The sequence below is a fragment of the Debaryomyces fabryi genome (assembly GCF_001447935.2).
Source record: "Debaryomyces fabryi strain CBS 789 chromosome Unknown contig00190, whole genome shotgun sequence".
NCBI classification, from domain to species: domain Eukaryota; kingdom Fungi; phylum Ascomycota; class Pichiomycetes; order Serinales; family Debaryomycetaceae; genus Debaryomyces; species Debaryomyces fabryi.
Window position 1 is genome coordinate 1 of NW_015385616.1, and position 17,319 is coordinate 17,319.

A 17,319-nucleotide genomic window follows, 5' to 3' on the forward strand; every position below is an offset into this window, starting at 1 on the left:
TAGCAGGTCAACCAGAAGGGGCTTCTGTAGAATATTTGAGACATATCGAAGGATAAATTATTTGAAAACACAGAAGCCATGTGAAGAGTATCATGATAATAACTTTGAAAAGGAAAAGAATTTCAACCGGTTTTTTAAATTGGAACAAGCATTGGATGCTTCAGGAGATGAAAAAATCCCGAGATCGGTGAATAACGAATCGAATAGTATCAGCAAAGATCTATCAGTGGGGGGCTCTTTAAAAGATGATCTAGAGGAAATTTCTGAAGATCGCCCAAAAGCTAAATTCGATACCCAATTATTGTTAAGTGACTCACCAAAGACAGAATCAGCAGTATTAGAAAACACTGTATTTTCCCCTAACACTCATAGACCTTCATTGAGGGATATACCTGGGATTGAAAATATAGAGATATCTTCACCTGATCAGGATGTTGATAAGCCATACGGTACTTTTCGCATGGCATTAAAAATGAGATCAAATAAAAATATTCTATATGGGAAGTCTCCCAAACATCAAGATCCCCATTTCAACAATCTAGATGATGAAATAGATTCTCATTTGTACTACCATTCTCGAAGAAATGTACTATTTAAGTGCTTTCCAAGCAAAACTCTGGTGTACCAGGACAACATGCGAGAAACTCATAACGAAAATACCGATTTTGCACCCGACTTGGAATCAGACAAGCAAATACCTGACGAACAAATACCCACCATTCCAACAACCCCAAATAGCTTATCAGACAGTCTTACAGCAATTAAGGGAATATTTCAACAAAAGTATAAATCTAGCTTCTCGCGAGATAAAAATAAACGGCGGAATCTTAGTGTTCGGTTCGTTTCACCTATTCTATCGCCAATAGAAATGACGAATAATGAAGAGAACGAAGACGATAACAATAATACTCAAGGCACAAAATGATTTAAGAATGTATATGAAGATGCATAAAGAGATGCATAAAGAGATGGATTGTTAAGTGGTATTCACATTCTCAAGATCTAAATAGCCTTCTCAATGTTTTATACTATTATATATTAGACATTAATTTCAATAATTATATTCCTATAAAGAAAAAGTCATTGAACCAATTGGTTAGCGACTTCACACTTCTTATCGATCGATAAGTTTTTTATTGGTCTAAATTTTTCAGTATCGACCGTCATAATCTAAAATTACTTACTATCTTTTTTTTTTTGGTTTGTGGCACGCGCAACATATAAGAGTCATATCGCCAGTATCAAGAAGTCAAGTCAATTCTTTGTAAGGAAGTAAACTAGCATTACAACTATGTTTGAATTGAAATCCCTTGTGAGACCAAATATCCTAACTCTTGAGCCTTATAGATGTGCCAGAGATGACTTTAAAACGGGTATTTTGCTCGATGCAAATGAAAATACTCATGGCCCTGCGTTGAAAGATGTTTCTAGTGAAGAAGAAACCTTGGAATTAAATAGATATCCAGACCCACACCAAGTTGACTTAAAGGAACAAATTATCAATATTCGTAATGAAAGACCAAATAAATTTTTGAAAGAATTTAATCAAGATAAGTTGACACCTGAGAATTTGTGCCTAGGTGTTGGCTCAGATGAAAGCATTGATTTATTATTACGTTGTGTTTGCGTTCCAGGTAAAGATAAGTTACTAATCTGCCCACCAACATATGGTATGTACTCAATTTGTGCTACCGTCAATGATGTGGCAATCACAGAAGTTCCATTAAAGTATCCAAGCTTTCAGATAGATTTGGATGGTATTATTAATAAGGTTACTAATGATAGCTCAATTAAGCTAGTTTACTTAACATCGCCTGGTAATCCTACTGGTAAGTTGTTGAAAGTTTCAGATGTAATTCAATTGTTAGAATCTGCTGCATCAAAGTGGAATGGTTTGATTGTTGTAGATGAAGCATATATTGATTTTACTGAATCTGGAGCTGATGCTTCTAGTGAATCCATGAGTACTTTGGTTAACCAATATCCAAACTTGGTTGTTTTACAAACATTATCAAAGTCATTTGGTTTAGCGGGTATTAGATTGGGTATAACTTATGCAAATCCAGACTTGTCCAAGTACTTAAACGCTATGAAATATCCTTACAACATTTCATCGTTAACCTCGAATGTTGCATTAAGAGCAACTTCTGCTGACAGTGGGTTAAAAGTTATGTCCAAATATGTATCGTCTATAATCTCTGAGAGAAGCTTCTTGATAAACGAGTTACAAAAAATAGATGGTGTGGGTAGAAATATTGGCGGATTAGACTCAAATTTTGTCTTAATTGAAATATTAAACAAAGATAAGAAACCTTCCAATGAAATTGCGAAGGCTTTATATAATAAGCTAGCAGTGTCCAATGAGGTTGTTGTTAGATTCAGAGGAAATGAACCAAATTGTACTGGAGCCTTAAGAATCTCCGTGGGTACTGCAGAAGAAAATAAAATTTTGCTTGAAAAATTACAGAAATGTTTGCAAGAGGTCTATAAAGAATCCTCTTAGTATGTGATCGTTTCATAATATATATATTATACATATGTATACATAATTTTAGCATGAAGAATGTAATACATAAATTGTAGTAACTTGTATGTAACTTCTTTTTGCCGGGTAACGTTTTTGATTCTATGAGAAATTCAATTTTTTCACCGAATTAACAAGTTCCATACTATAGAATACCAACTAGTTCGAACAAATCTGAGGCTACGATATAGATATAATGGCTAAACAAAACTTCATTGGACTTGTTATATCGCAAGGGAAAATGCTGAAAACCGTGAAGGTTAGGGTGCAAACCAAAGCATATGATACCAAAGTTCATAAAGAAGTCATTAAAAGAAAAGATTATTTAGTCCATGACGAAGGAAATCTTTGCAAGGAGGGAGATATAGTTAGAATTCAAGCTATTCCTAAGATCTCTGCCAGAAAATATTTTGCTATTGCTGACATCAAAATTAACAAAGGTCAGCAATTTGCATTGTACGAATCATTGGCCAAAGAAAAAGTTGCGAAGGAAGAGACAGAAAAGATCCAACAATTCTTAGAAAGAAGAAAAGAATATGAGAATACTATTACTCAAGTCGAAGACTTGAAAAAGTTGGATAAGTTGTCGAATACTTTCCAAAGTGACCCGTCTGCAGACAGAGAGTTCCTTTTAAATGAAATCAACACTATAAAGGAAAAGTACAACATTAAATCATGGCCTTCTACTGAGCCCGTTTTGAAGTTAGAAGTTAACGAGGCCGCCAAGGACTTAACCATACTTCAAAACAGAGTGGATAATATTAAAATTATATTGGATAAACTTATGGGTGAAGAATATTCCTCTCACCGTCAACAAATATTGTCTGGCTTATCAAAAACACCTGTTGAGGAACTCAAACCATTTACCCAAAAGAATATCTTAAGGAAGTTTATTTTAGATCCAAGAAATGAATGCCCGGTTACTTTATGAAGCAAATTCGACTCGGAATCTATTCCAACCCTTTTCATATAAATTCATTTATATAATCTGTATATAGCTTTCATTAAATTAATGTCATTAGAACTAAGCCCCCAGTGTTCTTTGTATTTCAAAACTTAAGTGTTCCAATAAAGGTCTGCGAACAATTCTTCAAAATTAAAGGTATTCTTCTTATGTTTGAATAGGTTTTTTATATTATCTTTGCCTATAGTATACCAATAGATGATACATAATCATTATATATATATATATAGTAGGTTCTATTATGTTACTCCCGTAACAAATATTAAATATTGTCATGGTTCGTATTTTGTATCCTGTGTATGATTTAAGTAGATAAGACAAACCCAACGCGTACTATTTAAATAACAGTGATACATAGATAAGCTTTTATGAATTCCCATTCAGCATTTCATGAAAATTGAATATAATCAGCGGTTTTGAATAGGAGAGAGTCAATAGAATTAGGAAATATGGCTTTACATAGTTCCGGAGACTCAGAAGATATAACACGAGCTGAGTATCATGCCATGCATGATCCTACTGTATTTCAGATTAACCATAGATTCAAGATTAAATTATCCCAATTGAAGTATTTTACATTCACAATAATAGGCATTGCATTATTATGGCCATGGAACTGTTTTTTGTCTGCATCAGCGTTTTATTCTGAACGGTTTGAACATTCACCACAGTTGGTAAAAATATACTCGTCAACGATGATGTCCGTATCGACAATAACTTCGGCACTATATAATTATTACTTGTCTCAAGTACAGGTTGGAGTAAATTATAAACATAGGGTTAATGTGGGGTTCTCTATGACTATTGGAGTTTTCATCATTATGGCCTTCTCCTGTGTTTTGAATTTCTTCATTTCGTTGGACGACTACGTCTTTTTCACAGGTTTGATGATTATGGTGTTTATATCTGCAGCTGCAACGTGCTTAGCCCAAAATGGTACTATGGCTATCGTTAACGTCATGGGAGATATATATGCCAATGGTGTAATGGTTGGACAAGCCATTGCTGGTGTATTGCCGTCAATTGCATTAATTGTATCAATATTAATTGTTGGGAACAAAAAATCAGATGCAGATAAAAAAAATCAATACGTTGATAAAAATTATGGAGTTTTTATTTATTATATCACGGCCAGTTTGATATCTGTCCTTTCGATATCATTATTATATCTTACGAATCACCACAAGGTAGAAAATACTTACAAAACATTAAATCACATGGTAGAAGAACAACAGCCCTTGACTAGCTCTGACGAAGATGAAGAGGAAGATCCAGAGATATCCCAGAAGACATACGTTCCATTTGTGGTTTTATGGTCGAAATTGAAGTTCATTGTTCTGACCATTTTTTTAACATTTGGCATAACCTTAATATTCCCGGTTTTTGCTTCCACGGTTGGATCAGTGCAAACGGAATCGGACCATATCTTATTACAAAGGAAAATATTTATTCCATTTGTTTATTTAGTATGGAACTTGGGTGATTTGCTAGGGCGTGTGTGCTGTGGAAGGCCAAGGTTAGGAGTTCTCATCAAAAACCCTAAGGTTTTATTGATATATTCAATAGCCAGAATAGTGTTCATTCCGTTGTTCCTAACGTGTAATGTTTACTCTACATCTACTGCCAAATCAAGCGCCATAATTAATTCCGATACGTGGTATTTATTGCTACAATTTTTATTTGGTTTGTCAAATGGCCAGCTTTGTACATCATGTTTCATGATAGTAGGTAACAATTGTGACACCGATGACGAAAAGGAAGCTGCCGGTGGTTTCACCGCAGTTTTTTTAAGTGTAGGATTAGCATTTGGTAGTGTTTTTAGTTACTTATTAGTCTTAATGATCAATAGATAGAATATTTATCGCTCCATGATATGTAGATGTAGAGAGGTTCCAAAAGCGAATTTGATCAACTCACGATTTTTATGCGCTTTACGCCAACATCAAATATTACACTGAGATCAGTATCGATTCTTTTGAAACATACGCTTTTCAATCCGCTAGTATCATGTCATTCTGGGATAATAATAAAGGAACATTTCTTGCCGCTGGAAAGGCCACGGCTAAAGGGATTGGAACAGGTACAAAAGCTCTCGGAAAAGCAGGGTACAGAACTTACAAGAATAGCCAAAATGAAAAGAAGGGGCTACCACCTATTGAAACAGACAAAGGAGATAACGATCATTATGGCACAAGCAGTAGTTTAAATAGTACTAATACAGGTTACAACCCAGGATATAATTCAGGACATAATTCAGGTTACAATTCAGGCTACAACCCAAGTCACAATTCAGGCTATAACCCAAGTCACAATTCAGGCTACAACCCAGGTCACAATTCAGGTTACAATACAGGTGCAAATACAGGAACAAGCCAGTATCAGAGCCAGCCAAAAGTTGATGTTAATGCATTTCCCCTCCCACCTAAGAGACTTGTTGGACCTGGAGAAGTAAGACCTTTAAATTCTCAAGCACCTCAAGCTCAACAATCGCAACAACTTCAGCAGCCTCAACAACCACAACCACAACCACTTTCAGGAGCAAGGCCAGTTCCTCAACCTCCAAGCCAAGCGGGAATTCAACCTCAATATCAGCCTCCGCAATACCAAAATGGGCAAATTCAACAACCTGCTTACGGGGTAGATCAACAACAACAGTCATTCCAGCCCCAACCGCAACAACAACAATATCAACAGCCTATCCAACAACCTCAACCTCAACCACAACAGACCCAACCACAACAACAATATCAACAACATATCTACCAACCTCAGCCTCAACTGCAAGTTCCTTACCAACCCCTTTCAGAGCAAAGTAACTCGAGTCAACCTCCACCAGCATACGATGATAACAATTTTCAAAATAATCAACTGGAGCTAGCGCAGTTGGATAGCCAGCCAGTTGCTAAAAAGCCTTTACCGGATCCATCCCTGTTTGCTCCCCCTCCAATCCATAAAAATCGAGGAGCCTCAGAATCATCGGACTCCGCATCTAATAAGACTGACTTTAAAGCTTCTCCGACTGGTAGATATGGAAATTCAACTACGTCCAGAAATACTAGTTTAAATATTGATCCTTCAAATATAGGTCCACCACCTCCCAAACCATATAGAGAAAATTCTGGGACAACACATAACTCATCAAATATCCGTCTGACACCACCATTGCCTACCCGTCAATCAAGCAGCACAATCCAAAATTCTCATGCATCAAATGTTCAGTCACAGGCTACACCGATTCCAGCTCCTCCTCCAAGTAGTAACACTGCAAGTGTAAATTCTGAGTCGTCTCAATCGTCTGGGACGGGTAGCTTACTGGCTCCTTTACCACCTCGGGATAATATAGCTTTAGACAGTTCTAAAAAGAAAGCCCCTCCACCGAAACCTACAAAGAAGCCCTCTCATTTATCCGCTGATGGTCCTTTACAATCCGCAGGGACAGATTCACTTAAACAGGAGTCCAAACCAAATCTACCTAACTTTGCAGAAGAAATCGCTTTGCGCAAAAGTTCGAACAATGATATAGCTAGTAAGAGTAATTCGAATTCCGAAAACTTGAACTTAGAATTGAAAAACAAATTACGACCAGTAAATTCCGAAGGTCATATAGAACCTGAAACTTCTAATGACCCTCCGTCTCTGGTGAAGTCCAAGCCAAAGTTGGCCCCCAAACCAAAAATAAGCCTCAAGCCAGAAATTTCCCCAAAACCTGCTGCATCATCTTTACCAGAGAAAAAAGCAAAGCCTTTAATGAAACCCAAACCTGAAATAAAGGCCAAACCTGAATTAAAAGCAAAGCCGATTATTGGATCTAAACCAATGGTTGACTCCAGTTCTAAAAGTTCTGACATGGTATCTAATCCAAAAACTGACATTCAAACTAACAAATCTAGCACCTCAATGCCTCCAATCCCAAGATCTGGAAGTGCTATTTCTAACACCCCGCCACCACCAATTCCACGATCTCAAAGTGCAACCCCTAATACGTCTAGCTCACCACCACCACCTCCTCCTCCATCTAGAAATTATAGACGAACTAAGGTGGCCATGCCTCCTATCGTACTGGGTCCCCCAAACTTTGATTTACAGTTGTCAACTGGTTGGTTCGCAAATATATCAGGAGCAATGGAACTACCAAAAGATATATCTGGTCTTAACTACAATACATCTTATCTGTATACCACTCATGGTTCTGATAAGTCATATACCAGAAATATTAATTTAAGGTTACGTGATTTGGCTGTACTCTCATACGCAATTACATGGCTGAATGACAACATCAACAATGCAAAAGTTGAAGTTACTAGATTTATTCCATCCCCAATACTAAATAAAATTCCAACTGTTGATGAATTAATTGCTAACCAAAAGAAGTTTGGCGACTACGTAGCTTCATGGAGTGAGAATAAAGTTGATCAGAAAGTAGGGTCTGGGGAGTGCTGGGACCTTGCGCATGATGCTTTGTTGAAGGGTTGCGGAAATCATGCGTTTATCTCCACTTACTATCATCATGGTTTTCCGATAGTTCTGCTTCAAGGTTCCGAAAATGGCGTCTCATATGTTAATGGGAAAATAGCTTTGGATGAGTTGAGAAGAGGTGACATTTTACAGTATACTTCTTGCATATTTAAAGATAAAAGTAGCGGATCGGTGAGCACAGTGGGTAATCCAGATCATACATCAGTGATATTGGAAAACATGGGTGATAAGTTGATAATAGCAGAGCAAAATATTAATAATATAAAAATTGTGAAGAAAAGAGAGATTTGCTTAGGCAACTTAACTCAGGGTACTGTGGTTGGATATAGACCGATGCCTACTGAATGGGCAGGAAATTTGTAGGTATATATGAAATATTCCCCCTTTCATATTTAGTCTATATAGATTCTAGAGAATATGATTTATTTTTGTCGCAACGCAGTAAACTATAAAAATATTTTTGAAAATTTATAGATGAGATATCTAACAAATATATTTCAATTTTCGTACTAGGATGACCACTGAAAGCGTAGTTGTTCCAGCATTGTCTACTCATCAAGATGAATCAACTTTTGAGTTTGCAAAAGTTTGTAATGAAGAGGTAGTTAGAACTCATTTGGGTTTACCAAATGATGCAACCGATGATCAAGTTGTTGAAAGAATTAGAGAGTACTATAATGTTAATGAAATTTGTGACTTTTTGAGACAAAAAGTAGAAGGAAATGGGGTGGAAAATGTCCCCAAATATAGGCATATCACGCTTCAATTTCCAGATTCTTTGATCTGTGATTCTGCTACTATCGTACACGAACTACAGAGAGAATTGGGACTTGTGCTGCTTGCCGATGAGTCTAGCGAATCCAAATGCAGTTCTAATAGCTGTTGTAAAGCAAATGAATTAGATTTTTCTCCTTCTCAAAAGCTTTGGATATTAGCAGATACATCATATTCAGCATGCTGTATTGATGAAGTTGCAGCAGGCCATGTCAATAGTGATCTTGTTATACATTTTGGTGATGCCTGCCTTAATGTCGTGGAATCATTACCAGCAGCATACGTATTTGGCAAACCTAACTTGAATCTTGATACTGTGGTTACTCAATTTAAGAAAACTTATGCAAATAATATAGATCTGAAAATATTGCTTATGGCAGATGCACCACATACACAGTATCTAAGCCAATTGTATACTATTTTAAAACCTGACTATCCAAATTTGGTTTATGCAGATTTGCACTTAGACTCATCCTCTAATGCTAATATCATTGGTTACAATCCATGTCCTTCTCAAAGCGCCAGATTGAATGTATTGAATAGAACAATCATTGGGTTGGAACATAATATTGAAGAACTTGATATTGATACTATTTTAGCAGATCATGATTTATTCCATATAGAAATTCCTGCTGTTCCACGTTTATTACAACTCACAACTACATTTCAATCGGTTACAACATATCATCCAGAATCTGGATCTTCATCACAAGGTCCTCACCCTAAGTTAATGCGCCGTTATAGGTATATGCATATGGCTCGCTCAGCAGGTACTGTTGGTTTATTGGTGAACACTTTATCTTTGGCCAATACAAAAACTTTGATAAATAAAATAGGTCAAAAAATTAAAGAGGCTGGGAAAAAGCATTATCTATTTGTGGTTGGTAAACCTAACGTGGCAAAGTTGGCTAACTTTGAGAATATTGATATATGGTGTGTTTTAGGCTGCGATCACCAGGGGATTATAATAGATCAGAATAATGAATATTACAAGCCCATTGTTACTCCTTATGAATTATTGTTAGCTTTGAGTAAAGAACTGAATTGGACTGGAAAATGGGTTACTGATTTCAATAAGGTATTAGAAGATATGAATTTGGAAGAAGATAGAAACGAGCAAGAGATCAACAATGGAAACGATAATGATGAAGACTCTGATGATGAAGCTCCTGAATTTAACCCTGTTACTGGGCAGTATGTTAGTACATCTAAACCATTAAGAAAATTACAGCATTTACAAATCTCGTCACAAGAACAACATCCTGAATCAGATAATGATGCATCTCAAGATTTAGTGAAAAAGTTTTCAACTGCAGTTGCAATCAAAGGTACGGTATCGACATCTGCTATGCATTTACAAACAAGGCACTGGACTGGTTTGGGAAGTGATTTTCAAAATGATAGTGATGAGGAAATAGATAATGAAAATGGTGCTCTTGTTGAAGACGGTAGAGCAGGAATCGCTCGAGGTTATGATTATGATAGAGAGACAAAATATCATGGACATTAAATGCATATTTTAGTATAAAATAATATAGTATCGTGTAATATAATATAATAATAGTATTTTCTTCGTCTGAGTTCGCTTCATTTATTTTCACTGATAATGCGACCATCAAAACTGAAAAATCTAAACTAAGTGCTATGAGGTTGTCTGCTGTAATATGAATCTAGACGAGCTCATCAATGGACTCTGGTATTCTACGAAATACCTATTGGCAATAGTACTAATTTTCAGGTATGTTTTTTAAAAAATTACTAAGTTGACTAATATCATAAATCTAACATATAGCACAGCATATTCGATGGCTTTCGTTGGAAATATAATGCCATTTTCCTATTCTTAACTTTCTGCTTATGTCTTCATAGTCTCAGTGAGAAATACAAATGTCCCCCTGTGTTTTATTCAATTAATGAAAACGATATTGCATTAATCACTGGAGGTTCTAGAGGATTAGGTCTTGAAATAGCCAAAGAATTGATAGAGAAGAAGATTGGTAAAGTAATAATATTAGATATTATTCGTCCTGAGGTTCAATTTATGAATGAAAACATGCCTAAAATTGAGTACCATAAATGTGATGTGGGTAATAAAGAAGAGCTTCAGTTAGTAATAGGGAAAGTCATAGAAAGTTTGAACAGTCAAAAAAAGTATATCAGCATATGCATTAATAATGCTGGTATAAGACATAACGAATCATTATTGAATTTATCACAAGAAAGAATTGAATCTATTTTCAATGTGAATACCATGTCCTATATACTAGTTTTAAAAGCTATATTGAAGAATCATGTGGAAAAGGTTATTCCTAGACAAACTCTGAATAGTAACCTATTTATTGTTTCAATATCATCAATATTGGGCACCCTTGCGCCAAGGAATTTGTCTATCTACTCTGCCTCAAAAGCAGCCATAATTCAAATACATGAGGCCTTGACTCAAGAAGTATCATATTTACCCATGATTAGGCTATTATTAGTGACTACAGGCCAGCTAACTACAACCATGTTTCATGATGTCAAGCCTCCAATGAAATTTCTTGCACCATTAGTCCACCATGTTGAATTGGCAAAAGAAATCGTACGTAAAATAGAAAAAGGTGAAAAAGGTGTTCTATGCGCTCCACTTTATGCCAATTTTTTACCGATTGTTAAATGCTTGCCTATATTTATGCAAGATTTCTGTAGATGGTTTTCGGGGATAGATACTCAGATTAAAGACAATCATGAGGTAGCATGTAAATAATTTATTTATTAAATGATATAATATACCCATATCTAATCACTCTTTTTATCGATCTTCTCCAATTCATTTTTAAGCAACCTAGTCAATTCATCTTGTTTATAATATCCGAATGCATCAAAAACTTTCATAAATTCAAAACTAGTGACAATGGCCGAGCTTTCTTCATCATTAAATCTAATTTTCAAGTGATATATTGGATCATACTTCTTTGTCCAAGTTGCGACCAGTATCTTTTTATTGTTCACGTCATAGCCAACGTACTTTACGTTCTTATACTTCTTAGTAGATGTTAAATAGAATAAAATTGCACTGATTAAGAAATAAAGAATCACTGAAATTACTGTGACGTTATAAGTTTTTTCAAATCCAAATTTTTTATCAACCACATATAATAACCCGGCTATCACAACTGTCAGATATCCTAGAGCTAGCTTCGTGTCTATTAAGCTAAATGACTGCGTATATCCCAATTCTGATAACGACGCATGTAAATTATCATCACACGTAGCACGTAATTGAACAATTGAGCTAATTCTGGTTAGTTTTTGACATCTTCTCGCTCAATCTTCAGAGCAATAGCTCAATAAACAATATTTAATAACTTACTTCAAATTGGTTTTCTTAAGAGCTGACATAGTCTATTTAGTAAATGATATTGAATATATAATGTTTAGATGTACACCTTATAATCTTATTGATCGCAATATTATGCGACATTTGAAAGCGACATTGACTATAACGTATATTTTTAGAGCTCACAGCACTATATATAGATGTATTGTTTTATTACATTTGCCAATTAGAGTTAGATGAAAGGAGAACAAGTTTCTTCTTCTTTTTTTGCTTCCCCTTTCCTTTCCCATTATTGGTTTCTTGTCTATTAATTTCCTCCTTTGCTTTTCTGATCATCTCTTCTGCATCCCAATCGTCACTATCAGAATCATCATGTACAACTTCGGCCTTAGGTATCTTCGTACCCCAAATTGTAGTTTGATAATCACCAACAGAAGAGTCGCTGCTTATTTCCTTATTATTGCTGGAATCTAACACAGCTTCTGAAGAAAGTGATGGTAATTCACGGTGATCAATAATACTTAAGCTCCCGAAGTTTCCACGATCAATTTGAGAATCATAGTATTCATCCAAATCGTTACTTCCATTGTTTTCCCGTTCAAAGAAATTTCTGGTCCTAATCTCCTCTTCATTCATGGCCCTTTTTCTGTCTTTTTCTTCCTTACGGAATTTCTTGCTTGAATTCTTTGTTCTCTTAAGCAAATCGTTTTTATACGTTTGCCAAGTCTCGGGGCTAATGAATTCATTTTGTGACCAGTTACATTCCAAGAACCCAATAGTTGTCCCCAATGGTAGATGCGATAAATATTTGTACTTTGTTATTGAAGATTCGGGTGCCAATTCTTCATACCTTATATTCTCAATTTTTGTCACGATCGAAGATGGTAAATGAGTATAATCATTATTATTGTTCGTTTTCAATACTTTCATGTCTAATGGAGATAATACATATGTCGACGATGCATTGAAACCGGTTTGGTAATAGAAATATGAATTTGCCGAATCCAATTCTTTACTTTTGGAACGATGATCTCCTATGTATTTGGATGATTTTCCGTCTATGTCTTCATAATAGGCTTTCCATTTTACAATATCTTCATCAATATTAGCTATTGCCAACTTTGTGAACTTACCATCGTCATTATAAAGGAGCTTTTCTTCTTCGTATGCGGCTAATATTGTCTGCTTCTCCATTTCATACATATGAAGTAAGTAATGTAGGTCTCCTTTGAAAATTCTCAGGAATTGTCCAAAGTCAGGCACATCCAGAACTGATTGGTTTACCCACGGAAAACTGTCAATTACTTCATGATATTCTTTATGGCTACTAGGTAAAGCCAACACTTTATCATGCGGGCGTACCATTAAAGTCAATACAACTTCATCGTTTACCTTAGGAACCTCAAACCTCTCATCTATATTATTAATCAATACCGGTTTAATCTCATTCTTGCGTATAACGGAAAAACATAATGGACAATCACGATACTTTTCAACAACAGCTGTATTTTCTCTTTTCTTGAAAACAGGAACCTCACTCTCTAGTAACGATAAGAGACAAGTCAAGCACAAAATATGACCACAAGATGTAATCATTCTAGGCGCTACAGGCTCATCAGACAAGCAAATCGGGCAAGAATTACCCTTTGGCACAATAATTCGCAAAATATCTTTCGTATCAATAGGCACATTAGGATCTAACTGTTGAGATTTGTAATCATTTCTATAGTCAACCACAAATTTGTAGTTTACATTAATAAACGACATTCCTTTTAAATGTACCTTCGAATAATAATAATCTTTTGACCTGCTTCCATGAGAATTAGCTGATCTTGACAGATTATTACTGTTTCTTCGTTTCGATTTCGAATGGCGACTTTGATATTCCTTCAGGTCTTTGTACGACTGGAATTCCAACAAATGGTTAATGGAAATTTGATTTTTCCTATTCGTACCATTAAGTTGCTTGCCATTCTTAATTTGATTCTCTATCTTCTGTGAAAAATCATCATTCAATATACCATACTCGTTGCTATATTTTACTTTTTGCTTGGGTTTTGCCTTAGCGTGTTGACCCTTTTTCTTTTTCAATGCCTCCTTAGAATTATCTCCAACATACCCTCTGTTGGATGTATTGGAATCAATCTTAGGTGTCAATGACACATTCACGTCTTTATTATTAGTACTCATTGACGATGAGCCTATTCTCCATGTTCGGATGTCGAAGAAATAGGTATCCAGAGAATACAAAAATTGGCTAATACAATAGTGGAAATAGATAATAGTTTCTCTTCTTATATCTGAAACTTCAACCTATATATCTCTTCCACAACCAGCTAAGATTAGAAGAATCCTTTACTCATAGTGATCACATAAGACTACAAAATAGATCATTTAATGTTGCACGTGTTTTATTTAACCTGTAAATACTAAGAAATTCTGGAGTTACAGTTTACAATGTGTGTTCCTAAGCATTGCCTATACTATAGAATAGATCCAACACACCATAGCATAATCTTTATTTAATAGGTTGTCTATATTGGAATGAGTGGGAGCCATCAGCTGTACGAGCGGGTAAATTCAAATGAAACAGAACTACCAAGTGATCCACCTAATTATCTCGACTTGGAGTCTAATTTGGTAGATAGTACCGATAACGGCATAGAGCAGTTTGAGATAGAAGACGAAGACTTCGAACAACCGAGAGAAAATGATAGTTTTATGGTACGGGCATCGTTTGTGACGAAGAAATTTGCAAGTAATTTCAGCACCCGAGTAATGCACCCGGTAAGCAAAATAATTGACCCTATATATGAAGGGTACAACCATTTTAATACCCTATACGAGAGGTTGATTTTGAAGCTAGGAAATCCGCTAGTGGTAAAGCGTTTACTATATGTTTTCTTCATAATGATTGTGATTTTCTTTATAACAAAATACAACATCAGTGACGGTGTAAATGGAGTGAGTGGAGGAGCATTTTCTTCGGGTAAGTTTTATGACATAGATATGTTGGCGAATTCCGCTCGTGATTACATAGACGGAAAGGTGATGAAAGAGAATTTAGAGTACTTGTCTTCAATGCCACATATAGCTGGCTCAAAGGGAGATTTAGCGTTGAGTAAATATGTTCAAAGTTATATGAAGGAGAATGGAATAAAGATGATTGACTTTGATGAATTGCAAAGTTTCACGAACTATCCAGTATTTGATAAGAAGAAAACATACGTCAAATTAGCTGATGATTCTTATGAAGCAACTTTGTATGAACAAGGCAAAAAAGATATGGAATATTTGTCGTATAACCCTAACTCATTGAATACGAATGATGAGTATGAAAGTTTTTACATATATGGCAATTTTGGGACCCAAGAGGACCTCAAGAAATTGCGAGAGCATAATGTAAATTTACAAGATTCTATACTTTTGATCAAGTATGGGGGTTCAACTCCAGATGCAAATAAAATCCAGATTGCTCAACAACAAGGTGTGAAAGCTATTCTTTTCATTAGTTCGAAGTTTGATATAGGTACTGATGATAATAAAGTAACTCATGATGACATAATTCAGAAGGAAAACGTTGGTGCTAGTAGATTCAGTCCGGGAGACGTATTAACACCTGGTTGGTCCTCTGAAGATGGATATGTAACCAGATTGCCATGGTTTAAATCGCAAACTACTCCCAAAATTCCTACAATTCCTATCTCTTGGAAAGATGCTTCGCATTTTATTTCTCAGTTGGGTGAAAACGGTATAAAATTTGACGATGGTTTATATTCGGGCACGAAGTCCTCTGACGCCAAACAGAAAATTAAACTAAGAATTACCAATGACCAAAGACAAACAAATCAAATTTGGAATATTGTAGGATCTATTCCGGGTAGAGAACAAGTAGAAAAAGGTGTTATTATAGGGGCAAGCAGAGACTCCACATGCTTCGGTACTATGTCAACCAACACAGGTACTGTCATCTTGCTTGAAATGGTTAAAATATTCAGTGCGTTGCAAAGACAATATAACTGGTCTCCTGCGAGATCAATATATTTTGCATCTTTCGATGCATCAGAATATAATTTGGCTGGGTCAACTGAATGGGTCGAGAGCAGAAAAGATACTTTGAAAAAAGAGGGATATGCCTATATTGATTTGAGTGATGCAGTATCTGGAGATAATTTACTGATTAATTCTCATCCCTTCTTACACAATCTTATAAAAGATGCCTTGAAACAAGTAAAGAGTGATAAAAGTGATTCCAAGCGTACCACTGATACCAAACGAGAAGACCATAGAATAAGTCTTTACGATCTTTATACCAAACAGAATAAAGGCAGTGATGATATTTCTAACAATTTAGTTGACCAAAAAAATTATATCCCCATTATTAATTTGGCTAATATTCCATCCATGGAGATTAAGTTCACTGGTTTTAGTTATCCTGAAAACTCTTGTTATGATAATTTTGAGAATTTTGAAAACTCTGGTGTTGATTCTTCAATGAGCAAACACAAGCAACTAGTTGAATTATTGTCTAAAATTGCATTAAATCTAGCAGAAGTACCTATTATTCCATATAATTTCGCTAACATGGCAAGTAAATTAGTCACATATTCTGATGATTTGGAAAAGTACGCTAAAGATAAGATAGCTCATTATGAAAAACAAGTCGAGCCTAGAATGCATTTCGATGCTTTGCGTAAATCAATAGATAAATTTAAAAGCTCTGGCGTTAGGTTCGAAGAATGGTGCAATGCGTGGAAGCAATTTGTCAAAGAGTCCTCGGACATTGAACCTTCATTATTGGCAATGAATAGATGGAAATGGAATGATAATATGATAGAATTAAATGAAAAGTTTATTGTCAAGTATGTAAAGCCACCACGTCCAGGTTATGTTAACGTATTATTTGGGGCACCATTTCTGGCTCCCGATAATGGCAATGAGGATTACGAGTGGAATACATTCCCTAGTGTTAGAGACTACCTTGATTTAGATGATTTTGGTAGAGCACAGCATGAGATTGATCAGTTAGCAACTTTAATTGATGTAGCTGCACAACAATTTTTATTATTATGATTTTTATTAATCAAGGTATCAATAGAAGCATGGTTACATAGATGGAATTTAGGGCTCATTAATTATAGTATATATGTACATTAATATAATAATCAATTTTAAGCTTGATGTAAATTTTTTTCAATAATGATGAATAATAATTCGAGAAGTATCTATCTCAATCTGAAAAATTCGAACAGTTTTCGAAAA

General features: G+C 35.3%; 10 protein-coding genes across 10 annotated transcripts; 8 read left to right on the forward strand and 2 right to left on the reverse strand.

Annotated features, from left to right (window-relative positions):
* Nucleotides 1-73: 73 nt before the first annotated feature.
* On the forward strand, nt 74-925 carry AC631_05296 (uncharacterized protein; the record flags this gene model as incomplete). Its single annotated transcript, XM_015614125.1, has 1 exon — nt 74-925. A coding segment is annotated over one exon (852 nt), but the record flags the coding sequence as incomplete, so codon positions are not given.
* Nucleotides 926-1,291: 366 nt separating this feature from the next.
* HIS5 (histidinol-phosphate transaminase) lies at nt 1,292-2,503 on the forward strand (the record flags this gene model as incomplete). Its single annotated transcript, XM_015614126.1, has 1 exon — nt 1,292-2,503. The coding sequence occupies one exon, from the start codon at nt 1,292-1,294 to the stop codon at nt 2,501-2,503; it is 1,212 nt and encodes a 403-aa protein (XP_015465039.1).
* A 217-nt stretch (nt 2,504-2,720) lies between these two features.
* On the forward strand, nt 2,721-3,455 carry AC631_05298 (mitochondrial 37S ribosomal protein uS17m; the record flags this gene model as incomplete). The annotated part of the gene is made up of 1 exon (XM_015614127.1): nt 2,721-3,455. The coding sequence occupies one exon, from the start codon at nt 2,721-2,723 to the stop codon at nt 3,453-3,455; it is 735 nt and encodes a 244-aa protein (XP_015465040.1).
* Nucleotides 3,456-3,937: 482 nt separating this feature from the next.
* AC631_05299 (nucleoside transmembrane transporter) lies at nt 3,938-5,341 on the forward strand (the record flags this gene model as incomplete). The annotated part of the gene is made up of 1 exon (XM_015614128.1): nt 3,938-5,341. The coding sequence occupies one exon, from the start codon at nt 3,938-3,940 to the stop codon at nt 5,339-5,341; it is 1,404 nt and encodes a 467-aa protein (XP_015465041.1).
* A 154-nt stretch (nt 5,342-5,495) lies between these two features.
* MUC1 (Muc1p) lies at nt 5,496-8,327 on the forward strand (the record flags this gene model as incomplete). Its single annotated transcript, XM_015614129.1, has 1 exon — nt 5,496-8,327. One exon carries the CDS (start codon nt 5,496-5,498, stop codon nt 8,325-8,327), a length of 2,832 nt encoding a protein of 943 aa, XP_015465042.1.
* Nucleotides 8,328-8,478: 151 nt separating this feature from the next.
* AC631_05301 (uncharacterized protein) lies at nt 8,479-10,248 on the forward strand (the record flags this gene model as incomplete). Its single annotated transcript, XM_015614130.1, has 1 exon — nt 8,479-10,248. The coding sequence occupies one exon, from the start codon at nt 8,479-8,481 to the stop codon at nt 10,246-10,248; it is 1,770 nt and encodes a 589-aa protein (XP_015465043.1).
* Nucleotides 10,249-10,791: 543 nt separating this feature from the next.
* Nucleotides 10,792-11,484, forward strand: AC631_05302 (uncharacterized protein; the record flags this gene model as incomplete). The annotated part of the gene is made up of 1 exon (XM_015614131.1): nt 10,792-11,484. The coding sequence occupies one exon, from the start codon at nt 10,792-10,794 to the stop codon at nt 11,482-11,484; it is 693 nt and encodes a 230-aa protein (XP_015465044.1).
* A 32-nt stretch (nt 11,485-11,516) lies between these two features.
* Nucleotides 11,517-12,119, reverse strand: SPC2 (signal peptidase complex subunit; the record flags this gene model as incomplete). The annotated part of the gene is made up of 2 exons (XM_015614132.1): nt 11,517-12,012; nt 12,091-12,119. The coding sequence occupies 2 exons, from the start codon at nt 12,117-12,119 to the stop codon at nt 11,517-11,519; spliced, it is 525 nt and encodes a 174-aa protein (XP_015465045.1).
* Nucleotides 12,120-12,270: 151 nt separating this feature from the next.
* AC631_05304 (uncharacterized protein) lies at nt 12,271-14,247 on the reverse strand (the record flags this gene model as incomplete). The annotated part of the gene is made up of 1 exon (XM_015614133.1): nt 12,271-14,247. The coding sequence occupies one exon, from the start codon at nt 14,245-14,247 to the stop codon at nt 12,271-12,273; it is 1,977 nt and encodes a 658-aa protein (XP_015465046.1).
* A 354-nt stretch (nt 14,248-14,601) lies between these two features.
* AC631_05305 (putative zinc metalloprotease) lies at nt 14,602-17,130 on the forward strand (the record flags this gene model as incomplete). The annotated part of the gene is made up of 1 exon (XM_015614134.1): nt 14,602-17,130. One exon carries the CDS (start codon nt 14,602-14,604, stop codon nt 17,128-17,130), a length of 2,529 nt encoding a protein of 842 aa, XP_015465047.1.
* Between the last annotated feature and the right edge of the window lie 189 nt (nt 17,131-17,319).